The 27076-nt window shown below is 36.5% G+C and overlaps 1 protein-coding gene across 1 annotated transcript in view; it reads left to right on the top strand.

The window, feature by feature from the left end:
* The first annotated feature begins 237 nt into the window (after nucleotides 1-237).
* The window catches only part of SEMA3E (semaphorin 3E), a 118645-nt gene continuing 91806 nt past the window's right edge, over nucleotides 238-27076 (top strand). Inside the window, exons 1-3 of the mRNA XM_023736043.1 lie at nucleotides 238-393; nucleotides 16538-16597; nucleotides 19514-19633. Of these exons, the coding sequence (XP_023591811.1) occupies nucleotides 298-393; nucleotides 16538-16597; nucleotides 19514-19633 (276 nt within the window). The 5' untranslated portion in view covers nucleotides 238-297. The remainder of the gene's footprint in view (nucleotides 394-16537; nucleotides 16598-19513; nucleotides 19634-27076) is intronic.

Below are 27076 nucleotides of genomic sequence, written 5' to 3'. Positions count from 1 at the left end.
TAAATTGCACATTTATCTTACATAACTGAAGTGTTTAGATCCATAAACATCTACAAGATTTTAAGTTGTGTACACTAAAATTTGTTACTAGTTGTACCCGTATTTTTAATCTTTTTCAAAAATAATTCTTAAAGTGTTTATGTTCCAATAAGAATGAAACTTAAACTATAAAAAAGTTATAAAGATATTTGCACTGTCTCGTATTTAGTGTACATTTCACTTTGCGTTTCAGAGCTCTTGGATCTAAACAGAACATCAATCTTTCACAGTCCTTTTGGATTTCTTAATCTGCGTACAATGTTGCTGGATGAATATCAAGAGCGACTCTTCCTGGGAGGCAGGGACCTTGTGTATTCTCTCAGCTTGGAAAACATCACTGATGGCTACAGAGAGGTATGGAAACACCAAACTATTTCTGAGGGGAAAGAAAAGGAAGGAAATCTCTTCTTGCATGAGTGTTACTTGGCTTATTTTTTTCATTGTGTTTGCCACTTTAAAATTCTGAACTTGATTATTTTATTGAAATAAAATATCCATTAAAAATGAAATCATGTTGAGAGAAGCTTATAAATCACCATATATGAACTTTTCTGCCACACAACTGATCTCTGTATTCCCAAAAGACTTTTGACTGGTGTATTTGACATTCCTCTTGCATGATGGTCCTTGTCACCACACCCACTGTCCTGAGACCAGAGTTTGGAGCATGTTGAATCACTAGCAGTCCCTCTGGGGTTTATCAATTCCAAAATCCAAGCTTGAAGAAATATGGATATAAGACTTTGATATAACTAACTCATGTAGTTCTATTGGTGATATCACTAATTCAGGTGGATGCTCCATTACCCTGGGGGATTAAAGTATAATGCTAAAATGCCAGTGCCCAAAATCTTGGGGAAATGGTTAACTATGGAGAGGAGAAAAATGGTTTTTATAGTCTATACTTATGCAGAGTTGAATTGAGTTAAAATTTTTTCAGGCCCATATCAATTTTACACAAAGCATGCTGAAATATTTAGACCAAAGTATTGTTGGCATAAATGTGTATGTTATACAATTATTTCCTTTATAATTTATTATTATTTTTGTTAATATAATGCATGTCTGTATTTTTTAAAGTTTTTTTTTAAGAATTAATGATGAAAACCAGCATTCTTTTGTCCTTGCCAGTTTCTAATTTCTAGTGGAAATCTTTTTAAACTCTTTTTATGGTTTCTTCTGGTTCTTTCCTCTATATTTTAAAATAACGTTCGTGCTCTGTTCTACCTTGATAACTTTGATTGTAGACAGTATCTGTTGGCTTTCTGTAAAGGGAGATGAGAATTTTAGCTTTCTTCTCTTGCAGTGCTACAGCCAAGACATCTGTGTACCATACTTCACCAGCATCCCCCAACCATGTCCTCCATGTTCCCGATATCATTATACAACAATTCTTGGTTAAATAATAATTAAACATTTACATTATTATAATTAGGAAAATAGTATTCACTGCTGACCCACATAATGTACATTTATCACATTTTTTTCTCTTTAAAATTTTCTTGTTTTCCCTGAGATTAAAAATCTCAGGATTTTTTCCATTTGCTTATTAGATTTTTATATTTGTTTATTAGATTTTTATACTACTTTTGCTAATCTTTCATCAAACCCTACTGGAGTTCTGCTACTCCTCTCAATACAGTAAAACTCAATAGTTTCTAGCAATTCCAAGGTTTTTGGTTTTTAGAGATATCCTTCCTGGGCTTCTTGTCCTGGAGTTTTGCTTCACTGTCATCCTGGAGCATTCCTTTGACTACCCACCTGTGTAGAATCTCAGCTTCCGAGGTCTCATAGTTTCTTTCTGAGTTTAGTCTGCCATTTGGCTGAAGCATATCTTCTACTAGCTTCTTGAAGACAGATGCAAAGTAAAATTTTGAGTTTTGTGTGTTTGAAAATATTAGCCAAACTTCATGCATACCTGATGGATGGTTATAAAACTCTTGGTTGAAAATAATTTGCTTCAGAATTTTGAGGATGTTGCCCCACTGTTTGCAAACTTCCAGGATACCAAAAACAAACAAACAAACTTGTTACCATTCAGTGGATTCCAACTCTTAGTGACCTTATAGGACAGAGTAGAACTGCTCCACAGGGTTTCCAAGCAGTGGCTGGTGGATTCGAACTGCTGACCTTTTGGTTAGCAGCCATAGCTCTTAAACACTATGCCACTTGCTGAGAAGCTGATGTCATTCTAATTTCAGTTTTGTACACAACCTGTTTCCCCACCACCCCACACCTTTACACTTGACCCCAAGAATTTAGAATGCCCTCTTTAATTTCTGTGTTCAAAAATTTTCTCATATTTCTCTTAGCATGGATCTTTTTTCATACACTGTGCTGGGAAACAATAGGCCTTTCAGTTCTAGAAAATGTTTTTATATTATTTCTTTGATATTTTTTCTTCCCTTCTCTTTCTGGGACTCCTTTTATTCAGATTTGTATCATAAGGATTGATCTTCTGATGTTCTTATGTTTGCTCTCTGATTTTTGCTTCTCTTTGTCTTTTTGTTCTATATTCAGGAAGACTATTTAACAAATGATCTCCATTGCCCAACGATTCTATCATTTACTGTATATATCCAGTCTCTTTTATGTTTTGAATTTTGTATAGCAGCTTGTGTTTTTCCCCCCCATAAATACAGTACCATCCCTTATCCTGTTTGGTATATTATTTACAGTTGTGTTGGACTTTTTCTCTAATCCTTGTAGTTTCTTTATTCTTGTTCCTGTTTTACTCTGCCTTATTTGTTGTTGCTATCTTTTGGACACTGTTTTACATTTTATAGGGTTTTTCTCAGATTGTCTGTCCTTACTGCTCATTATACAGACTTTGAATCATTTCTCTTGATTTCACCCACACCCACCCCTGCTGCCACATTTATAGGGACCCTAAGCTTCTAATTCTTGCAAATTTTTGAAGTTCTGTTTCATGAATCAGCTTGCTTATTGACTCGTCTTACCTCGCAGGCAAGTGCAAGTGGATTTTTGCTTTTTCTAGTGTGCAAAGCCAGTGAACAATTGTCTATATGATTTAAAACCTCTAAAATGTTGCTGATCTTTCTTTGGCATCTCCGCTCAAGTTCTATTTGTGCTTTTTGGATTATGCCTTTTTAATCTGTTTGCTATCATTTTGTAGTTGCAGGATGGAGTGGAAAAAAATATATTTCACCCTAAATCTTCTCTTTCTACATCTTTAATTTTATTTTTCTCTGTAGTTCTCTTTTGACTTCAAACATATGCAGATTGATCTCTCTCTTTACATAACTGTTTATATATATGTATATGTGTGTATACACACATGCAAATGCATTTTAATGTATAATGTATATTACAAATACACATATACAAACATATATGTGTATATATGTGTGTGTATATATATACACACACACATATAAATGCGTATGTATGTATTTGTACACATGTGTTTTTAAATCCTATCTATCCCCAGTCCTGATAACTGCCAGGACCTATTCAATGATTGTGATAATTGCTGCCTCAACTCAAGAGCTATCTCTAGGACAGTCAATGACATTGTCCTTTTGGTCAAATTCAGTGAGTTTCTCTTTCATTTCTTGACTGATCTTTTTCTGACTTTAGTTAGCCCTAACTCTGGGTGTTCCCAACATGACTCTCTTCTTTTTCTCTCAGTAAGCTCAACTCTGATTTTTCTGTGAAGAACTAACTAATCTATGGACCATAAATATCGGGGCCATATATCAATCCTCTTGGAGCCCCATAAATGCCAAGAAATTATACGAAAATTGTGAGTATATTGATATTAAAAGATCCCCCAAGGGATCTGGCACCCCAGAAGATTAAGTATCTTTGAACAAAGAAAGTTGTTCTTAAATTTTCTTACTTAAACCAGGATCCTGTGATTCTCACTGGAGTAGGGCCCAGGAATTCACATTTGTTACAAGCTTCCTAGTTAACTCTTATGTGCACCAAATCAGGTAACAATTTTCCTGAGCTCCTGACGCCTATGTGGAACTTGGAGCAGATAGCAGCTTCCTACTCTAATGTTGATTCCCCTTCAGAGTAGGGGAAATTGAATTGCTTACTTATTCTCATTTATTGTTTTGGCCTAATTGTACCCTCAGGACTTTAATACTAGAAAAACTGGCTTTTATGGAGGAAATAACCTGTGAAAACTATATAAGGGCAGGAGACTTGGAGTGTGATGCTGTTTTATGAACTGCATCTTAGGGAACAAAATAAAGTAGTATATGACCATTGAATCTACAGGGTGCCATCTAGCAAAGATGTCAAGGAAAGCAGCTATAAAAACTATTAAGTTTAATAACTTTCCTGCACTCAAGGGTAAATCCTCATTTTGTAGGATCTGAAGCTTATGTTATTTGGAGGACCACTTCAAGAAATATAATTAATTCAAATTCATAAATCTGAAAATTCCTAAGGCCCCTTCCAGGGCCATGGAAGGGGCAGGTGCCAGCAAAGAGCCCTGAGGCTTAAGCTTCGTTAGCTCTGAGGTAACTTCACTCTACCTGCATTTGTTAATTTGTACTTTCCTGCCTGTTTCCACAGAATGGTTAGCAATGAAACTCTAAATTGGCCATTTGTGTTTGTTTTCAGTAGGAGCAAGAGTTACAGTGAGGTCTTTCATAGGCACTCTGTTTAAAGGAGTGAATTTAAGAACGAAGGTCAATTATCTCATACTCTCCAGGTTCTAACGAGTGGTGTGTCTCCTCCTGGGCTAAGTTCTCCTTCTGTCTTGTCTCAGACCTTCCCTCTCTTACATTCTTAATCTTTACTGCTTTGCTTTCTCTAACCCCAGGTTTCTCAACATCTGCACTACTGAAACTATGGTTGATTCTTTGTTGGGGGTGGGACTGTCCTGTGCATTGTAGGATACGTAGCAGCATTTTTCGTCTCTACTCAGTAGATGCCAGTACCATCTCACCCCTGACCCTCCAATCATTACAACCAAAAATGTCCCCAGACATTGGCAGATATCTCATTAGGGCAGAACTATCCTATATTGAATCAGTAAGTCTAGTCCATAATTCCATAAGCAGATTCAGATCTTTTCCTACTCAATTAATTAATCCATCAATCTCCCCGTAACCATGCTACCTGGTGATACCATGTCCCTCTTTCCTTCCCTTGGGATCAGATACCTTGAAAAAGTAGCCAAAGCCCATTTTCTCCACTTTCTCATTTCCTATTTATTTCTTAGTTTTTAACATGTTTTAAAATGTACTCTGTTATACATAAAAGTATATAAAAATTAAAATATATTATAAAGCATTATAATAAAATAAACACCTTTGTACCCACTACCTAACTCAACAATGAGAATATCACCAGGTAGGTGAAGCTATTTTTGTCTCCTTTCTCTTTCTTTCTACGCACCTCCTCTTGCCCAGAGGCAATTTCTACCCTATATTCCATGCTTATCCTTTCTTTATTTTTATTTTCTAAAATTATTTTATCACATATAACTGTGTCCCTACAAAGCATATTGTTGAGTGTTGCTTGTTTTGAGCTGTGTAAAAATGATATCCTATTGTATGCAGTCTTCTGGTACATGCCTTTTTAAAACTGTTTTATTTAATATTATATCTTTGATTCAATCATTGTAACTATAGTTCATTTACTATAGAAATAGAATAGTGAATTAGGAGCACAAATCAGACCTAGGTTCAAATCCTGGCTCTGCCTTTATAACATTGGGCAAGTTCCCTTAACCTCTTTTTGCCTCTGTTTCCTCATTTATAAGGGAGAATGATAATAGTTTTCTCTAAGGATAAAAATGAGTTAATACTAGCTCTTATTACTTACTTTAACTTCTGTGTAATATGTTCAATTACATGAATATAGCACAATTTACTTATCTAGTCCCTGTTCAAAGGACAATTAGGTGGTTTTCAGTATTTTGCTTTGTCTGTGTTGCTATGGTCATTTTAGTAAATATTTCTTGATCCACATGTGCAGGAATGCTTTGAGGGCATTTATTCAGGAGTGGAATTGCTGATTGTAGGCTGTGCTAATGTTCACCTGTACAAGATAATAACCAGATAGTGTTCTAAAGTGATTATACAAAGATACACTCCTTCCAGCCGTATATACAGAGAGTGGATACTCGCCAACAATTCTTCCGTTGGTCTACTTGATCCACACTTTCCTCAGTCTTCCCTGATCTGTTTGTTTAACTCTGTGACAATACCTCACTACCTTAGCAACTGTATTTTATATTTATTTATTTGATTATAATTTTGATAACCTTACTATTATTTCAAAAGCAGGACACAAGCAATTGTATAACATTAGAAAATACAGCCAAAAAATTCAATATGTATTCCTAGTGACGGCACTAAGTGACACAAACAGTCTGTATTTACTCTCGATTGCTCACCTAAAGGTTGGCAGTTAGAACCCACCCAGCAGTACTGCAGAAGAAAAGGCTTGGCGATCTGCTTTTATTAAGATTACAGCAAAGAAAACCCCATGGAGCAGTTCTACTCTGTAACACTTGGGGTCACCATGAGTTGGAATTGATTCGACAGCAACTAAGAACAACAACATAATGCCAAGTGGTAAGAAAAATAAAGCAGCTTAAGGAGATAAGAGAGTGAAGGGGTTGCTCTACTAGTTAGGAAAAGATATTATGTGGAAGTGGAAGTGATATTAGAGAAGACTCCCCAGTAAAGTGCCCCATGAGCCACATTTCAGAGCTCAATAACCAATTGTGGCTCATGGCCAACATATTGGATAATGCAGGGCTAAAGCAGTAACATAAAAGTGTGTGGCTGAGGTTGATTTGAAGGACCAGCTCATTGAAAGACAGGAGAACAAGGCATTGATTGGCCAGGGTGATGACGGATGAATCAGCTTTGTGAAGAGAAAGTAATCTAAGTGGAAAAAAAAAAAATCATGAATTAATGAGAAGGGAGTAGTAAAGGATAATGGTAGATGGCTGCAAAAAGGAGGGGTAGCAGATGTGATCATATGAGTTTCAAAGTAGCTAGGTTTTTATTTTTATTATTTTATCTTAAACCTTTATTAGATAAAGGAGTTTGCAGAGAGGAAATTAGTTGGGAAGAGGCAAGAAGGATCAATAAAACGTTTTCCTCACCTGTGAGTTCAGGGTGAAATAGCCATCACTATTTGAGAAGGTTGTTAGAGAAACAGTAGTCTCAAGGGACAGTCTGGTTTTAATCAGAGCAAAGAGGTAAAGGAACGTTTGAAAAAGAGGTTGAAGTTACTGGGGATTTTGCTAATGTGAATCATGGTTCCAGAGCATAACGGAAGGATTTGAGAAGTTTGCAAAGGGTGGGGTCAGATTAGGGGCTGTACAGAGCCTTATGGGGTACAGATTGTTGACCTGGGGGATTGGGGCTTACCATGGGGGCTATAGTAAACAGGGATATGTCATGATGGATTAGTCCTGATGATCTCTCCAGGGAAGATGAATAACCTTGACTTTTAACTTCCTTTAGAAAATAGAAGCCATCGGACAGGTTGATCCTCACTCTCCCGTCACCAAGTCTACTGCTTCTGCATGGGCTTTTTCTACCTCCTTCCTTGTTACAATGGAGACACTCTTTTTTCTTTTGTAAAAAGCTACTTCTTTCACATGATATTAATCACAGTCACTTGATCCTTATTAAGGATCAGTTAAGTTCTCACTCTTCTATATTATCATTCTCCTTCTCTCTACAAAATCAGCAACAAATACAGTTTATTATAAGGGTTCTTAAATTCTTTGTGTATCACAGACCTATTTGGCAGTTTGGTGAAGCCTACAGGTCAGAGATTAGCTTATCTACGTTCTGTTTCTATAGCCCCTTGCAGTCTGCATATTTGAGAATTACGAAGACTTCCTGAAAAACAAATCAAATTTATTCTTTGGAAAATACTAAATAGTAGTTTGAGGCATAACATTTTCTTTTTTCCATACTATGAAGAAATAAAAAATGGGTATACTTATTTATTTAACTTATATTTTATGGAAATTCATAGAAAGTTCCCTATTTAGTGATAAACTTTCAGTTTAATCAGCTTTGATCCATAGCTTCTCGCTGTTTCTAATTTTACCTTTTTTCCCTAAAATTATTTTTACCATTCTTATTTTAAGCGAAAATTACACAGCTTAATTTGGATATCTATAGATATGGTAGCTCTGTTAGATTGCTCTTTTACAAAAATATTTATATTTCACTATTCAACTTTATTCCATCAAAGGGGAAAACAAATTCTTGATTTTAAAAGTGAATTTAATTTTTTATTGAGTGGGAGAAAGTCATTAAAATATAATTTATATAAAATGTCAGATGACATTTCACATTAATGACAGCAATTGAGTAATTTTCATCCATAAAAAAGAGCATGTATCAAGCCAATAAAGTTTATGTAGTTATAATACTGTTTGAGTTCAAATGCTCTGGAGCATAAACCCTTCAAATACAAATCTTGTCTATGGGCCAAAAGATTATAATTCTGGCATATAAACTATTTGAATAATGACAGTCATTATAATTAAGTATAAAGGCATAAACACTAAGACAGATAACAAGTGTCAGGTTAAAGACTACCATTTGCAGGCCATTAGGACTCCTTTAATGTGTTATATTCAAAATATATTTTCTTGCTTCTAATGATATTTCTAGGATATATAATTAAAATAAACATTAATGGATACCAGTACTGGCTATAGATATAAAATGTAGAAAAGAAAGCCAAATTTAAACTAACACTTTTCATTAGAATAATAGAATTAGGAAGCATATATTGGATGCAATTATAATAGCGTCTTAGTCACAAATATATTCCATGAAGATAGAGATATTAACTGAATTCTTCTATTTAATTTTTAAAAAAATAAAAAGGAAGTGATCTTTTTTTAGACAGTTAAATTATTCCATCTTTGCTAATTTGTTCTTGCTCCTCTAAATTTCTGACTGTCATAACATCTTGTAATAATAAGCTGTTAAATCCTTAATCCTGGTATAATTATGAGACTCAATAGGGAGTCCAGAAAAAATTATCATGTAATTTATTTTTTATTTTATTTTTCTCCATTGAGATATGCAAGAATAGTAAATGGCCTGGTAATGTGCAGTGAGATGATTAAATTATATTGTATGGGGTGTTGTGATGAATTGGTGTGTATTTAACCTCTTGCTTTTTGTCTTTTTTTTTGGTACCGAGAATTTGGAAATAACATTACACCCTGTTGTTTAAATGTCTTTAAAAATGTTTTGTGTAGAACAAATAGCTTAATTTTCTGGGTTTTAGTTGATTCTAAACTCTGGAGCAGAACCAAAAGATATCCTGACTGCCAAAACAAATGAGGAAAATCATTTCCCTTACTAGCTTGGCAGAACATTTATACATTTGGCTTTAACAAATAACTTTCCATTTCCATTCAGTTCTTTCTCTGTCATCTTTTTCTCACCTAAGTGAACATTTGGATGCAGTCCTGAGCCTGTTAAGCCATGTTTAAAAAAAAAAAAAATCAAACCAAACCAAAACAACAACAAAACCTTATTAAACCTATAATTATATTGTTCCCCTTGAAGGATTTCCATGTGTTGGACTTTACTATGGTGAGCATTCATAATTTAATCCTCTGCTTCTCTCCCTTCCATCTATCCAGAGTGAGATGGATAAGCCCTTTTCTCTCCCCTCAGAAATCCTCCCAGTGTTTTAAAGCCTATTGCTTTGGTTATTGCCAATATCTTTAAAGATTTCTTCCCTGATTAAACTAGAAATTATTACTTGTCCCATTCTCTTGACACTTTGCAATGTTTTCATGTGAATAAATCTTTTAAACTTTACTGTAAGCTTCTTTAGTTCATTGACTTACAAAGAATGTGATAAATGTGTGTTGATTAATACAAGTCAATCAACAGATACTGAATAAGGAGTGACTGTGTTTAAGGCTTGTTCCAGGTAGGCATTGCTAGGGATTAAATAAGTCACTGCCTTGCCCTCTAATAAGGGCTCTAAAATTCAGTGCAAAATCATTGTAATCTTAGGTAGAGAAAGCGAGAAGTACGCTATGGAGAAACAAATGAGGGAAAAATATTTTCTACTGAAAAAGATATCAGAGAAAGTTTTGTTGTGGAATACTTTGCAAAATGTGTCTGAAAGAATAGTTTTCATAATCCTAAACAATCGCCATTATTAAGAATATGTATTGTTAGGAACAATGTATATTCTGCCAACCCTAGAAAAGCTTTTTCTTGTCTTCAAGAACTGTGTATCAAGAACTGTGAAGGTTCTAAGATTTTTACCATGCATTAGAGAAAACAAGGTAGTCTGGTAGAAGACATGAGGCTCCTGGATCAGAGACAAAGGACTTACAACCAACATCACAGCAGACTACTTGAGCTTCATGTTTCTATCAGTCCCCTTGCCACCCAAGTCTCATAGAGGGGTGATACAGAGTGGCCCAGGTAGATGCTGTGCACACGGTGGATATGGGTCACAGCTGGGAAAACCTGAGCTCAGGAATTCCCCCCTCCCCAATTTTATAAGGGGATTGTTAGCAAACCCGACTAGTCTTTGCCCCAGAAGGAGACATTATCTTTATTTTCCTGGACAGGAAACCATTGTGCCCTTTGCCCTGGAGGGAGATTCTGTCTCTATCTTTTAAGCCTGTTTGAAAAGATATCCACTGCCATCAAGTTGATTCCGATTAATATCCATCCTATAACACAGAGTAGAACTGCCCCATATAGTTTCCAAGGCCATAATCTTTATGGAAACAGACTGCCACATGTTTCTCCCACAAAGCAGCTGGTGGGTTTGAACCATCAACCTTTCGGTTAGCAGCCAAGCTCTTTAACCACTGCACCATCAGGGCTCCTTTTTGAAAAGAATGCCTGGGACAAAAAGCTGTCACAAGATGTTTAGAAATGCTATGGACAATTGACTCCCAAACAAGCTGTTTAAATAGTCCTGGAGATAATCATTATGAAACAATGATTTAAAGGAAAATAGGATAATGTGTTGAGGTTTTTTTCACTGACCTGGATACTATTTCAACATTGAAAAGCTGAACTTGGTAAATTTTTTCAAAGAACTGATTGAGTTGTCTAGTACTTAGGAATTGTGGAAAGATAGCTTAAAAAAGTCATCATTTTACATAATCAAGAAAAGTGAATAAGAAAGGATGCTAATATTTGAAAAAAGAAGAGCCCTGCATGTCATAAGTTAAGTTTGTTGAGAATATAAAGCATTATTCTGAATTATGGATGAGGTATCCTCTAATTTATTCATATTGATAAGTGAATTAGTCATGAAAATCTTTCCAAATGATAGATGATCCTTAAATTAATTTGTATTTTTGTTGTATTTGTGTGGTGTCTTCCCTGCATCATACTTGATCCGCTGATGGATTTATTGCTAAAATCAAGACCATCAGTTCTAGGATTTTATGTAGTGCTTTTAGCCTTTGGGTTTGTTTTCTTTGATGCCCTTTTTTTTCCTCCTTTCTTTTTCATCTTTTTTCTTGTGTTGCTGCACAAAAACCTCATGTGCTTTCATTCAAACGTATATATGCTACCCTATGAAAGCAAATGGATACTGAATGCTGAATATTATTAGTGAGAAACCCTTTGGGGGTCCATTACACTAATAAGAGAATAAAAGTAATATTTTGCATTTATAATTTAAATTATAGAATGCTTATGCCTGTGATAAGTCTAATCACATAAGGATCATCATAATATGATGCTATTATCACAACTTTTATAAATTTCCAATATTTTTATGTACTAGGGACCGGATTTGGCTACATAATGTGTGAATTAAGTGACAAGCTAGTCTCTCCTACTTCTGGCATATAAATGCCTTACCTGATATTTTACGGGCACAGCTTGAAACACAATCATTAAATCATGACCATATTTGGGATTCAAACATATCCAACAGATTTCAAAAACTAAAATGCCTACAGGAGCCAAACAGATGAAAGAAAAGTCTGAAGCATATCAGAGAGTGCCTGTCCCATTGAAAGAAAACATCAAAGTTTCAAGTCCAGAGGAATGTTGTCACACACGAAAGCATTTTCAGTTTTGCTTGTCTTCAGATGTTTCTAGGGAAACCAGAAATCTGGATTTTTATGTGAAATTACTCATTTTTAATGTTGATCACTAATTAAAAAATAATTTAATGTGCTCACTAGGGTATGAGTGTGGGTTGAGGGAGTGGAGAAATAGCAGGGAAGGACAATAGGGACCTTAAGGGGAAGATCTATAGGGTTTTCATTGGTTAATTTTCAGAAGTAGATTGCCAGGCCTTTCTTCCTAGTCTGTCTTAGTCTAGAAGCTCCTGAAAACTGTCCACCATGGGTCACTCTGCTGGTATTTGAAATACCAGTGGCATAGCTTCTAGCATCATAGCAACCTGCAAGCCATCACAATACAACAAACTAACATCATGTTTGGTAGATGGCCAACAAAAATGAGGAAAACCCTCAATGAGATGGATTGACACAATACCTAAAACAATGGACTCAAACATACCAACAATCATGAAGATGATCCAGAACCAGACAATGTTTTATTATGTTATACTTAAGGTGACCATGAGTTGCAGCACAAAAAGTTAGAAAACCAATAGTAATTTGGTGAGGACATGAGGATATAGGCTTACTGGTAGAATATAGACATGCTGCCATTCTGGAGAGCAATTTGGCACTACATTCACAGATTCACTTTATGCTTACCCTAAGACCCAGTAATCTGCCCCTGGTTATATACACCAATGATAGTCTCACACGGATACTAAAGGGATATGTACGAAGATGTAGCAATGTTTGATGTGGTATAGATTTGGAGGCAATCTAAGCTCCCATCACTAGGAGTAGATTACAAAATGTGGGGGATCCATACTCTGACTATTAAAAAATGATTAGAGGCAACTCTTTATAGGAATATAGAGAGTTCTTAAAAACTCATTTCTTAGTGAAAAAGGTAAGAAACAGATGTGATATACAATCCATTACCATTTACATCAATTAAAAATATATGCATTTAAAAAGCAATAATAAGCACTTTATAATAATACATACAAACAAACAAATATCCAGTAACAGGGTAGAATGATTGCCTCATAAGAAGGGATGCAAGGAGAGCAAGGGGTTGGGATAAAAAAGTAATTAAAATAAGATAGACACCTTTCAAGACCACTTATGATAATGAGCTACAAATTGAGTAGTATAACAAACTTAAACTTCTGCATATGAGTTTGTAAAACAAACAAACAAAAAGTCTTAGCACAATGACTGGTACATATTATGATTAACCCCATAGTTTAAGCAAAAAGAACAGAAGCAGCCTGGGAAAAAAATGATAAAGCAATTTCAATATCATTAATATCACACACAAGTAAAATTTTGCTGAAGATAATTCAAACACGGTTGCAGCAGTACATCAACAGGGAACTGCCAGAAATTCAAGCCAGACTGAGAAGAGGAAGTGGAATGAGGGATATCATTGCTGATGTCAGATGGATCTTAGAAAAAAGCAGAGAATATCAGAGAGATGTTTACCTGTATTTTATTGACTATGCAAAGGCATTTGACTGTATGGATCATAACAAATTATGGAAAAAGTTCTATAGCCTAGGCTAAAACACCTATCCTTTGGAATTTGGGTCTGCAAGTAACTAGTAAAAGAATGTTAATTTGCCTTGTTTATTCTTTTATCAATATTCTTCCCTAATATGGGTGACTGAGGATGATCAAGGTATTCTCTTTGCTTGACAAAAATATCTGCTAAATCTTACCTTGCACCCCACACTTTGATAACATTGAGTGGGGTTGTGCAGACTCCAACATGGAGAAAGAAAGGCTTTTGCTGGGAAGGTGTAACCTCATTCTCCCCATTGAGGACTCTACTGGTTATTTTCCATTTGAGCCACCCTACTTCACCCCTAGATCATTCTCTGCCCCTTCTGCAGCTCTGTGCCCTGGGGGTGTGATCCCTGCATACTGCATCTACCATACTCTGGCTGGCTTACAGTTGGGCTCCATCAGTGGGAAGTGCTGATGGGTGTTCAGATGACAGGAACAGAGAGAGAGCAGAATATTTCTTCCCCCCTCTTCTTGGCTTTGGCCCCTCATCTCTGCCTTTCCACAGTCAGAACTCCTACTGGAAGTTCCTCCTGTGGTTCCAGTTCTCACTGGGCTTTGTAATGGTACTTCCCCCCTCGCTTCTTCAGCACTAGGTATGGTAACAGCTTCCCACTGTGGCTCCTCTCTGGGTGCCTCACCATCTTTACTCTGTTACTTTAACCCTATGGAAACCCTGGGGGCGTAGTGGTTAAGAGCTATGGCTGCTAACCAAAAGGTCAGCAGTTCGACTCCATCAGGGGCTCCTTGGAAACTCTATGGTGCAGTTCTACTCTGTCCTATAGGGTTGCTATGAGTCGGAATCGACTCAATGGCAGCGGGTGTGTGTGTGTGTGTACACCTCTCTAGGCAGTCCCGTCATTAAAATCCCCACTATTTTTTAACCATTAGGGTGAGTTCTATTTCCAACCCGACACAAAACGTCTCTTTCAAAATGTGTTCTTGAACTTTGGAGTGTGTGTGTTCTCCTGTGTGTGTTCAGGCCCTTCTGACCACCCTGCTATAGTTTAGAAATAAAGCCTTACATAGCCATAATGTGTTTGCATTACTTCTTCCTTTCTGCCTGTATCTCCTGGAACTCCTCATGGACAGGCATGACTTGAGTTAAGCAGGATTTGTATCTTGCTGGGTTCCTTGGTCATACATAATATCATCTAATATTATCCTAATCCTACTATCATTTCTTACAAATGTGTTTGGCTCTTCATGGGGTCTAGGTGTATTCCCATGGACCAGCATCGATATAGTATTGGCATAGTGTCACAATATAGGAATTGCATAACAGACCATGCATCTCAAGTGGTAAAGAAAATTTCCCTTTGAAAGAGGCAAAGCAAGTGATTCAAATCTTAGCAAACTCAGATCTCAACATTCTCTGCAAAGTCAAAACAAGTTAGGAAACACCCTAAGAGATGGAGCTAATGTGCTGAGGGCTGGACACCATGGTCTTGGGGGACATCTAGCTCAACTGGCATAACATAGCTTATAAAGAAAATGTTCTACACCCGACTGATTGAGTAGTGACTGGGGTCTTAAAAGCCTGCAAGCACCTATCTAAGATACATCTACTGGTCCCATCCCAGCTGGAACAAAGGAGAGTGAAGAAGACCAAAGACACAAGGGAAAGATTAGTCAAAGGACTAATGAACCACAACTACCATAACCTCCACCAGACTGAGCCTAGAACGACTAGATGGTGCCCGTTACCAGCACTGACTACTTGGGCAGGGATCACACCAGAGGGTCCCAGGCAGAGCGGGAGAAAAATGTAGAATAAAATTCAAATTCACACACACACACACAAAAAGACCCAGCTTGCTGGCCTGACAGAGACTGGAGAAACTCCAAGAGGATGGCCTCCGGACACCCTTTTAACTCAGTACTGTAGTCACTCCTGAAGTTCACCTTTCAGCCAAAGATTAGACAGGTCTATAGGGCCAACAATAACACATGTGAGGAAAGGGCTTCATAGTTCAGTTCATGCACAGGAGACTAATGGGCACAATTGCCTAAAGCAAAGACGAGAAGGAAGGAAGGAACAGGAAAACTGAACGAATGGAAACAGGAAACAGGGAACCTGTGGCGGAGAAGGGGAGAGTGTTGACACATCCCGCGGTTGGCAACCAATGTCACAAAACAATTTGTGTATTAACTGTTTAATGAGAAACTAATTTGCTCTGTAAACTTTCACCTAAACCACAATTAAAAAAAAGAAAAGAAATTCCACTGTTAGCATTTTGTGGAATCAGTCACCAGGTACTTATTGATTTCTTCCTGCAGTCCCGGAAAAGTGCTAGGTACTAGTAGAGATGAAAAAACATAGATATTTGACATATCTCTCTTTTCAAGGAAGAAAACTTCCTGAAACCCATTTGAAAGCTAGTAGAGTTAAATAATGTTTGAAAAACAATCAAAGATGTAGTGTGATTTATTACTGGGTGATACATTATAAAAAAGAATTCAAAAAATTGTTCATCCTTTAATCTTTTGATGCAGCAAACATGAGTGAGAGTCTGCCACACACCAGGTTCTGTGCGAGGTGGTAAAGATGAGGAAATGGTAAAGAATTCAATGAGGTGCCTGCATTGGAGGCACAGACAGGTTCAGGAGAAAGACTAGAAAGCAGAGGTGACCACAGGGTAAGTAGAGGGAAAGGCTGGCTTCAGTGTGGTCGGCCTTTGATGGGCTCAGCCTTAACGTGAACCTTCAAAAATATATTAAAATAAGATTTAGCCTGAAGTAAAAGCTCAGAGGTAAGTTTCTTAATTATGCAAATAATGAGAAAGTAGAACAAAATGAAAATTATTGAATTGTAGAAAAGACTGAAATGGTTTTTCATTTGGTTTATTTTTATATGCAGTTGCCATGATAGTACATTATCTTTTGTTTCAGATGCACTGGCCTAGTACAGCACTAAAAACAGAAGAATGCATAATGAAGGGAAAAGATGCAGTAAGTATTATTCATTGTAAGTTAAACAAATCAATTATACCCCTAGTTAACCACAAACAACTGAGTCACTAAACTTTTATTTGCTCTTAAAAGGGATCTATGCAATTTAGTTCATGATGAAGAAAAATCATATAAATAAATCCGTCTCAGTGTAGAGCTGGAGTGAATGTTTTATTATATTTTATTCAACTGAAATTTATAAATTTCTTTAGGCTAACATTTATTTCTTAGGTACTTGGGAGAAAAATAACTGCAGGTAATTTTTTAATTTGAAGAACAGCTAGGTACTATTTTCTGTGAGATCTCACTTTGATTTGTAAATCAGGAAATCTAGTGAAACAAATTAAGAAAAAAAAACAAAAAGGAGAGAGAGTAAAAATTTAAGAAAAGGCAGTGAATATGTTTCACCTATTCCAAAATGGTTGAGGCTCTCTCCTACTTAGAGAAGCAATATTCCGTTTCTCCATAGCTTCCCTGCCCTGTGCTAGTGGGAGAATGCTGTGCATCGGCAGCATCCCTGACACGGTCCCTGACACACTCAAACACGTGAGTGTCAAAGAAGGACGACTGACCATCCCATGCCAGGAAGAGCTGGCTGATCACTCTGTACACATCTTCAGAGAAAACATGCACATCTCCTTTTGAAAGTGAACTTATTCTTTCCTCCAGTAAAAAACAAAAAGACTATGTAGAAGACAAACACACATGATACCAACTCCTCATTCTCTGTAGCAACTGGGTCAAAGCCAAGGAATGAGTCAACACATTCCTCGCTGCCTGAGTCCACAGCGTAATGCTGACTAATTGAACACACACTTTGCCCTTGTCAATCTAAGCTCCTATGAGCCAAGATGAGGTCTAACTGGCTCACATCAAGATGTGACAGTGTTTCAAGTAAGGCAAAGCAGGTGCTTAGGGCAATATGAGAGCAGGGTATTTTCACCATGCCTGAATGATCAAATTGTATCAACTATGTGGGTCACCTGCAGAATAAAATGTTCTGTGAGTGAGAAACTAAAGAAGTAAGTATGCGTGTCCTGGATAATCAGTTCAGTAACTCACTCTTTGTTTTTGCTGAGGGCCTGCTATTATCTGAATCACTTATTGTAAAGTGGGTCTGCGGCCTTTTCATCCTAATACTGTTGTATGAGAGACTTGAAAGTTTTGAAATCACAATCTACCCTTATAAACATTATACTTACTGATTATTGCATGCTTTGATCTCAAAGTAGTAGTTGCCACTAAAAGAGCTTAGCCTTTCTCTCATAATATATTATAAATGAAACAGCAATACCTAATTTGCCACCACTAATCTGTCAGTTTGTCATACTATGGTGACTTTCGTGTTGCTGTGATACTGGAAGCTGTGCCACTGGCATTTCAGACACCAGCAAGGTCACCCATGGTGCACAGGTTTCAGTGAGGCTTCCAGACTAAGACAGGCTAGGAAGAAAGGCCTGGCAATCCACTTCCAAAAATTAGCCTGTGAAACTTCATGGATCACAACAAAATATTATCTGATACCATGCTGGAAGATAAGCCCTTAAGCTGGAAGTCACTACACAATAGACTGAACAATGGACTCAAACATACCAATGATCATGAAGATGGCGCAGGACTGGGCAACATTTTGTCCTGTTAGACATAAGGTTGTCATGAGTTGGAGTTGGCTGGATGGCAACTAACAAAAACAATTTGCCAGGAGTGTGTTTGCTAGAATTTACTTAGCCAAGTTGGTCTTGAAACAATTTAAATTCTTTTTTTTTCATTCAGCATACTCGTTATAGTACTCACCTAATGACTGATGTATTAAAACTCTGTAAAGCATTTAGTACGCATAAGGTACTGTGTTTGATTAACTGGGAAATTAAAAAAAAAACTGTGTAAAATAGAGATTCTGTTCTCTAGAATCTTGGTCCAATCCAAGTGTCAGCAAACTAGAGCTCCTGATCCAAATGTGGCCTCCATCTATTTTTGTAAATAAAGTTTTATTGGAACACAGCAACACACATTCATTTACATATTATGTTTGGTGCTTTCATGCTACAGTTGCAGAATTTAGCACTTGAGTCAGAGCGCAGATGATCCACAAAGCCAAATATCTGATTCTTTACAGAAAAGGTTATTATCTAACTCTTTACAGAAAAAATTTGCCAAGCCTTGGACCGTAACCTAACACTACCAAAAAACTCACCAAACCTATTGCTGTCGAGTGGATTCTGATTCATAGCGACCCTATAGGACAGAGTAGAACTACCCCATGGTGTTCCAAGCAGCGGCTGGTGGATTTGAACTGCTGACCTTTTGGTTACCAGCTGAGCTGTTAACCACTGAGCCACCAGGGCCTCAATCTAACAGTAATAGGTTTAAAATGTTACTTCTAATGGTTTGCTTTCTATTTACTTGAAAATTCTCTATTAAAATGCTTTGTGTGAATTCGTGATTTTGAGTATATGACTTATTTTTCCAAATGTCAAAATTAAGTAATGCCCTAAAAGTCTGTGTATATTTTCTTATAGATAATGAAGCTTTTTTTTTGCTAATTATTTTCTTTCTGACTTGATGCTGATTCATTGTTTATATTGTGCTTACTTAAAAAAAAATAGCAGCATTGGGAATAACTTAATTACTTAGTGGAACATATTGTCATGCAAATCTTTACCCTTGAATAAAATTCTGAACAGTGCTTTTTTTTCCCCCCAAGTGTAGAATAAATGAAAAACAATCTCCTCCTATTATGAAATGTAATTCATACATTACTGCAGCTAAAATATGCATTGGTCACCCCAGTCTCTTCTTCCACTAGTCTTGTCCTCTTTTTAACCTACTCCTTTAGGGTTAAGAAAAACAAAAAACAAAACAGGACTGAACATATTTATTACGGTAACCAATTTCTTTATTTTTTTCCTGCTTTAGAGTGAATGTGCAAATTATGTTCGGGTTTTGCATCACTATAATAGGACACATCTTCTGACCTGTGGTACTGGAGCATTTGACCCTCTTTGTGCCTTCATCAGAGTTGGATATCATTTGGGGGTAAGACAGTTCCATACATTGCTGTCGATAAAAGTAATGCTCGAGACAACTTTGTTTTTAAAAGAAAGTTTGTGGCATTTCTTCTCAGGCAAGATAAAAGTGTTTGTGATATACTGATTCAGTTTGCTTGGGACAGAAAAAGTTATTTTTGTGATCTATCATTAAAATCCTTGTCATCTATAAACCAATTGATTCTTTATGTATTCATTCACTGAACAATTTTGTTTACTTTTTGCCTATTTAACAAGTATTTCTTAATATCAAACTGTGTTCTCTGTTTGTTCTTATTTATGTTTTCATTAGCTTGGAGATACATATTTGTTATGGATTGAATTGTGTCCCCCAAAGTGATAGGCTGTATCAATTCCTAACACCCTCCCCTCCCCCGATACCGGTGAACGTGACCTTGTTTGGAAATAGGGTCTTTGACAATGTCACCAATTAAGTTAACATGAGCATATTGGAGTAGGGTGCGTTAATACTGTATGAGCGATGTCCTTGTAAAAGAGAAAAGACACAGAGGGCAGACTGCCATGTGAACACGGAGGTAGAGATGAAAGTGTCTTTCCTAGGTGCCTGTGGAAAGAGCATGACCTTGCTAACACCTTGATTTCAGACTTCTAGCCCCTAGAACTATGTCATAATACATTTCTATTGTTTTAAGCCACCCAGACTGTGGTACTTTATGATGTCAGCCCTAGGAAACCAATACAATGGTATTTTACAAGGGAGGAACGAAGGCTTTTTTATTTTGTATTTAACTTTTATCCCAGCCAGGTGAGGTGGTAATGGTGGGGTGTGGGTATGTCATGGACCGAATTGTGTCCTCCCAAAATATGTGTCAACTTGGCTAGGCCATGATTCCCAGTATTGTGTGATTGTCCACTATTTTGTCATCTGATATGATTTTCTTATGTGTTGTAAATCCTACTTCTATGATGTTAATGAGGCAGGATTAGAGGCAGTTATGTTAATAAGGCAGGACTCAATCTATAAGATTAGGTTGTGCCTTAAATCAATCTCTTCTGAGATATAAAAAAGAGAAGCGAGCAGAGAAACAGGGGACCTCATGCTACCAAGAAAGGCTTCCCCTGGAGCCGGCGCCCTGAATTCGGATTTCTGGCCTCCTAGACTGTGAGAGAATAAATCTCTGTTTGTTACAGCCAACCACTTGTGGTATTTCTGTTATAGCAGCACTAGATAACTAAGACAGTGTGGGAAGAAGATTCTAAACTGACTTAAGGTAAATTTTAGAAGGGGTAGAACTATATGTCGCCACCACTAGGTGATATGGTATAATGAAAGCAAGTCCTAGACTAAATTAGGCTACATATATAATATTTACCAGCAAGCAGGCTCAAAATCAGTCATACAACCTGTTCTTCCAAGCCGGGTGAACTCCCAAATTTCATTTATGTTAGGCACAATTTTAAGCACCTTACTTCAGAGTTTCACTCTGAAACATACTCTGATGTCAGAATCTTTTTTCACTGTCATTCAGGTTGGAAGGCAGAGTCCTACCTTAAACTAGCGGCACAGATCAGACAGCGCTCTACAAAGTATTATAGTTAAGCAGCCAGACTCTCCTGATTAAAATACCCCATTTAGCAAAGGGAAACCGCAACAATAAAATATTTCTAGCCATCACATATAAAGAACACCATTCATGTCAGTAGTGAAAAATTATTTACTGATATTCCTTATACTTGTTAACAAAACCTCAAGTACAATATAATTAGCAATATTTGAAATGCTTACTCTAGCAGCCCCTGGAGAGTGCCCCTGACTGAGGTACTTCAGCCAGTTAACTATCCTTATAGGGAGGATTTTTGATTAGCATATTTCAAATATTAACTAACCACCACTAGTTGTAGATTAAAGTTCAGTAGCATACACAAATACAGGACACTGTGTTTACTGAATTATTTTACAGAAACAAGGCAGATGGTATAATGGGAGAACTTTAGAGATTTAGAAGGCAAATCAAGAGAGTGCAAAGTTGGAAGATACATGCGTAATTCATCTTGTGCAAATCTGCCGGCAACAAGTTCGCTGAGTTTTCATTTATCTAAAGATACCTTTATTTCACCTATAGTTGTGAAGGATATTTTTTCTGGATATAGAATTTGGGTTAACAGATTTTTTTGTTGTTCTTATTGTTTTGGTTTGTTTTTATTTTTGTGTTTCAGTGTTACAAAGATGTTGTTTCATTGTCTTCTAACCTCTGTTGTTTCTGATGTTAAGTTGGGTTTCACTCATATTGATGTTACCCTGTTGTAATTGTCTTATGTTTGTAAAGATTTTTTTTTTTAATCTTTGGTTTTCATCAGTTTTTCTATAGTATGCTTATGTGTGTGTCTATAGCAGATTTGTACTTGTATTTCTTGGGTAACTGAGATAACGGGATCTATAAGTTTAATGTTTTTAACCTAATTTGGAATTTTTCTGGTGATTATTTCTTCAAATAATATTTCTCCCTCATTTGTTCTCTTCTTTAGGGATTCTAACATATACATTTATCAGACTTCTAGGCATTGGCCCATAGATAACTGAGGCTCTGCTCACTTTTATTCAATCTTTTCATATTGGATAAATTCTATCGATTTATCTGCATGTTAGCTAATACTTTCTTCTGATGTCTCCAATCTGCTGTTCAGCCCATATTGTTAATTTTCCGTTGCAGGTACTGTATTTTTCAGTTCTATAACTTCCCTTTTTTTATAGTTTCCATTTATTTACTAAGCTTTCCCCATTGTTTTATTCATTATGATTATATTTTCCTTTAAGCATTTGAATATAACAACTGTTTTAAAGTCCTTATGTGACGATTCCTACTCTGGGTCATATCAAAACCAGGTTGACTTGACTATGGATTACATCTTGTTTCTTTGCATATCTAGTATTTTATTATTATTATTATTTAATGGACAATGTGGATTATATGTTTTTGAGATTCTGGATCTTTTTTTTTTATCTTTTGAGGAGTGTTGATTTTTATTCTAGCAGGAGTCTACTTTCTGGACTCAAACTCTTTGCAATGGGCAGCAGCCAAAAATATTTTTCAATATTCCAGACACTATTTTTCACTGGTATACTTGCACATGGAGTTTAGGGATCAGCCAAGGATTCGGGGGAGAGTTTCTACACAGATTTCAGCGCTCCTCCCTCAGTTTCTGGATATCTACTTTCAGTTTTTAGCAGATCTGGCACATTAAGACTGTGTTGTATGACTTTCCAAGCTAGTTATCCCGTAGCTTTTGGCTTGAGTCCTAGCCATTCCTTACCACATAAACTAGGGAGTTTCCCCAAGTGAAAACTTTCTATTCTTTGTCTGCTCTAAATTATTCTCCAGTGCCTTCAAGTAATTATTTTTTTAAATATTTTTAAAGTTAGTTTATCATCATTATCTGAGAAATAGTTACTGCAGTACAAGCTGCATTGTCATTAGCAGAAGCAGAACTCATCTTCATATACATAATATTGAATATTTTTAGTCTCAAGTAATTTATCTAAATATCAAACATAATAGAAATATATATTTAAAAAATTGCTTATGTGTCATAAGAGGAAGTTGGGGCTGTACGATAGTAAGAACAATTGAGAAATTTCTTCCTGAAACACTATTTGGAGGCTTGATAAAATTTTACATAAAGTAATGAAAAGTTGAAAATAATTACAGACAAGAAAAATACTTTGATTAAAAAACTAGGCAGGCATGTACGGAGTAGGTGCAGACATTAGTATTGTTGGTGAGGGAACACAAAAGATAAAGCTGGAGGATTTTAATGCTAGACAGAGGCATTCTGTACTTACTATTAAAGACAGCCTCATGAAGGAGTTTTGAGTACAGTATTTGACTGACATCAAGTTTTAGCCTTTAGTGATACTTCGGATTGATTCAAGCAGAGAAAGAAAAAAGACACAGAAATTAAAGGAGGTTGTTTGAATAGTCTTGCTCAGAGATCAGGATGATGTTTAACAATGTTGCAATAGCAAAGCAAAGGAAGTGTGGAACTGATGTGAGATGCTGCTCAGCAAGAGAGTTTATATAACAGCATTTGATTGGCTGTTGCAGTTGAAAGGGAATTAAACAATTCTAATTTTATTTCTTTATGATTGAGATGAGCAAAGTCTAACAGTGAAGAAGGAGGTAAGAAGACAGTAGGTTTTTATGAGAACATAACAAATGCTCAGTATCTCTTAGTTTTATCTTTTTTATTTCCATTTACAGGTATTTGGAAAATTGAGTCTGGGGCTAGCAGAGGGTGTTATGAGAATAGACTGAATTATGGAACCCTTGTGGGTAAATGGAGCCCTGGTGGTGCGGTGGTTTAGCAGTGGTTAAGCATTTGGCTGCTAACCAAAAAGCTGGCAGTCTGAACCCACCAGCCACTCCTTGGAAACCCCGTGGGGCAATTCTACCCTGTCCTGTAGGGTCGCTATGAGTTGGAATCCACCTCATGGCAACGGGTTTGGTTTTTTGGTTCAGTGGGTAAATGGTTTCTGAAGGAATTATCTTTCCTCTCTCTCACTATCTTTTCCTTTCACTTTTTCTCTCTCTCTCTCACTTTATCAACGTAACTTGGAAAATGCCATTGCTTAGGTGAGAAGAGAATGTCTAGGGAGTATCAATGTGGACAGAGAATGAGCAGAGTGGTATATGGCAAATCAAAACCAAACCAAACCTGTTGCCGTGGAGTCGATTCTGACTCACAGCGACCCTATAGGACAAAGTAGAACTGCCCCTCAGATTACTGCAAATTCAGAATCATACTTGTAAAAGGAAAAAAAGAAGTTTTAAAAAGATAGTCAAGAATCGTCAATGTTACAGAGAGGGTAGTTTTGGTAAACGGGAAAGTGGATTGTAAAAGGAGCCCTGGTGGTGCAGTGGTTAAGTGTTCAGCTGCCAACTGAAAGATCAGTGGTTGGAACCCAACAGCCTTTCTGCAAGAGAAAGATGCAGCAGTCTGCTTGCCTAAAGATTACAGCCTTGGAAACCCTGTGGGACACTTCTACTCTGTACCAGAGAGTCGCTAACAGTCAGAATTGACTCGAGAGCAGCGGGTTTGGTTTTGGTTTGGAAGTGGATGGTAAAAGATTAAGAAGTGGCTGAGATGACAAAATAAAGGCAGTAATGTTGCCTATTTAGTCAAGAAAAAGAATGGTTAAGGAAAAAATATGCAGAAGGATACAAAAAGTGCAGGAGTGTTGAAAGAAAGTTTTCCTTAGGATCGCAGAAAAAAAATTATCAAATAAGACAATGAGATCACTCACCTTCTTAAAGACTGAGTAGTGAGCAAATTTGTGTGGGAAGCAGGCTGTGGGATATTCAATGAAGACATCTCACTAACAGTTGGTTATTTTTCAGGAGAGAGACCTGAGCTAGAAATGCAGATTTGGGAATTAACAGTATACATGTGTGAAAGCTGGCATCTTCAGCCATGATATCATTGCCTAGGAAAAGAACGGAAAATGGCTGATTTTTGAACCCAGGGAGCACCAATATTTGGGAGGCTAGCATAGGAAGAAGAACTCAAATAGGAGATTAATGAGTGACCAGGAAGTTTAGGAGGAAAACAAGGAGAGTGAGATAGCACAGAAATGAGGGAGTTATTACTAGTCTTTGAAGTCCCAAGGAGTCAAGGCATCCATTGGACATAGAATCAAATCTTTGGAGGCTTTTATGAGAGGAGTTTCAGTGGGATAGTGGGTGCAAAATTAAGATTACTATTGGATGCAGAGAGGCATTTTAGGAATTGAGAAATTATAAACATTTTGCACAGTAACGAGGTCAGAGAGAGAAAGGGAAAAGAATCTGAGGAAAGAAAAGACTGAGGTAGGATTAATAGGAAGAAAAAAACCACAGATAATAATGTGATTACATCTCAAAGAGTCTGATCTCATACAAATTCGGCCCATAAAAATGTTGTGCATGTATTCCTTTTCCTGATGATTTTATAAGTTGGGAACAAATTAATTCATTATTTACTGACAATCGTGCTGTATGAGGGATAAGTATAAAGCTTATTAGAGGTCCCATTTGTTTGAATTCCACATGCTATGAATAATATCCAGAATATTCCACATGATAAAAACAATTTATGATATTGGATCTTCAGTAAATCTATGTGTTTAACTAATTCCTAAGCAGTTTTTATATTTTTTGGTTTTCTGTGCTCATAGAATTTGAATAAATTATTATTATTAGTGGTATTCATTAGTGTTATTGCAGTCCCACTTAAAATCTGAAGAGGCAGGCAGATGAAAGACACATTCTAAAATAAACTTTAGGCACTTATTAATATATTTTTAATACAGAAAAATATAATAATATCCTTGACATTTTAAAAGATATTAATAATAGATTAAACCATTTGAAATTACCCTTTTGTGAGTTAAAATGCTAAAAAAAAGGTAATTTTATGTTCAACTCAATAAATACTTTAAGTTTAAATGATTTTTCTTTTTTTCTGCAAGTGTTTCCTAATTGCTATCATCTAATATTTGAGTTTTTATAATTTTGATTTATGCTGTTCTTTTATTTCTTCTATCATTTTCTTAATTTATTTTAGCTTCTATTGAAATACTAAGTTACAGTTCTCATCTGTTTGTGGCGTGTTTTTTGAGGTATTTTCATTGTGGTAATTTTATTCTGCTCCAAGTTCTTTTATTTTTTTTTATAACCATTGTATTTGGTTAAACTGGGATCTTTTCAGTTGCTCATTTTTATATAAAATTAGTTCTCTTGAGCTTTTAGGAGGGCTTGGGTAGGTCAGGATAGATGTTCTAGCTTCTCATTCTAGAGCTCACCTTTCTGTTTTGTGAAGTGTTCAAAAATATGGCTATACTATATATATATATATATATATATACACATATGTATATGTGTATGTATAAAATCTCGTGGGCTATGTTCTGTCCTTCCTCCTTTATCTGGATATTGCTTTTTCCTTAACCCTGTTTGTCCTTTCCTGGACAATTTGGATTCTACTCTCAGCAGATTCTTCTTGGGAGGGAGGTGGGTTGGTTAGTTTTGAGAGTTCATAGAGCTGCATTCTTCCCATAGACTCCTTGTAACAAAAACCAAACCTGTTGCCCTCGAATCTGTTCCAACTCACAGAGATCCTCTAGGACAGAGTAGAACTGCTCCATAGGGTTTCCAAGGCTGTAATCTTTATGAAAGTGGATTGCCACATCTCTCTCCTGCTGGTGGATTTGAACTGCTGACCTTTAGCTTAGCAGCTGAGTACTTAACTACTGCGCTACCAGGGCTCCTCCAGGACTCCTTAGGCCCACTTGTAGTCACCTGCAAATTGAATAAACAACAACAACAAAAATCATCCCAGATTCATCTCGGGGAACATCTAGCTCAATTGGCATGACACTACTTATAAAGATAATGCTCTACATTCTACCTTGGTGAGTAGTGTCTGGGGTCTTAAA

Source organism: Trichechus manatus, unplaced genomic scaffold, assembly GCF_000243295.1.
Source record: "Trichechus manatus latirostris isolate Lorelei unplaced genomic scaffold, TriManLat1.0 scaffold00085, whole genome shotgun sequence".
In the NCBI taxonomy this organism is placed as follows: domain Eukaryota; kingdom Metazoa; phylum Chordata; class Mammalia; order Sirenia; family Trichechidae; genus Trichechus; species Trichechus manatus.
The sequence above is the reverse complement of the archived record's forward strand: the minus strand, read 5'-3'. Positions and strand labels throughout refer to the sequence as shown.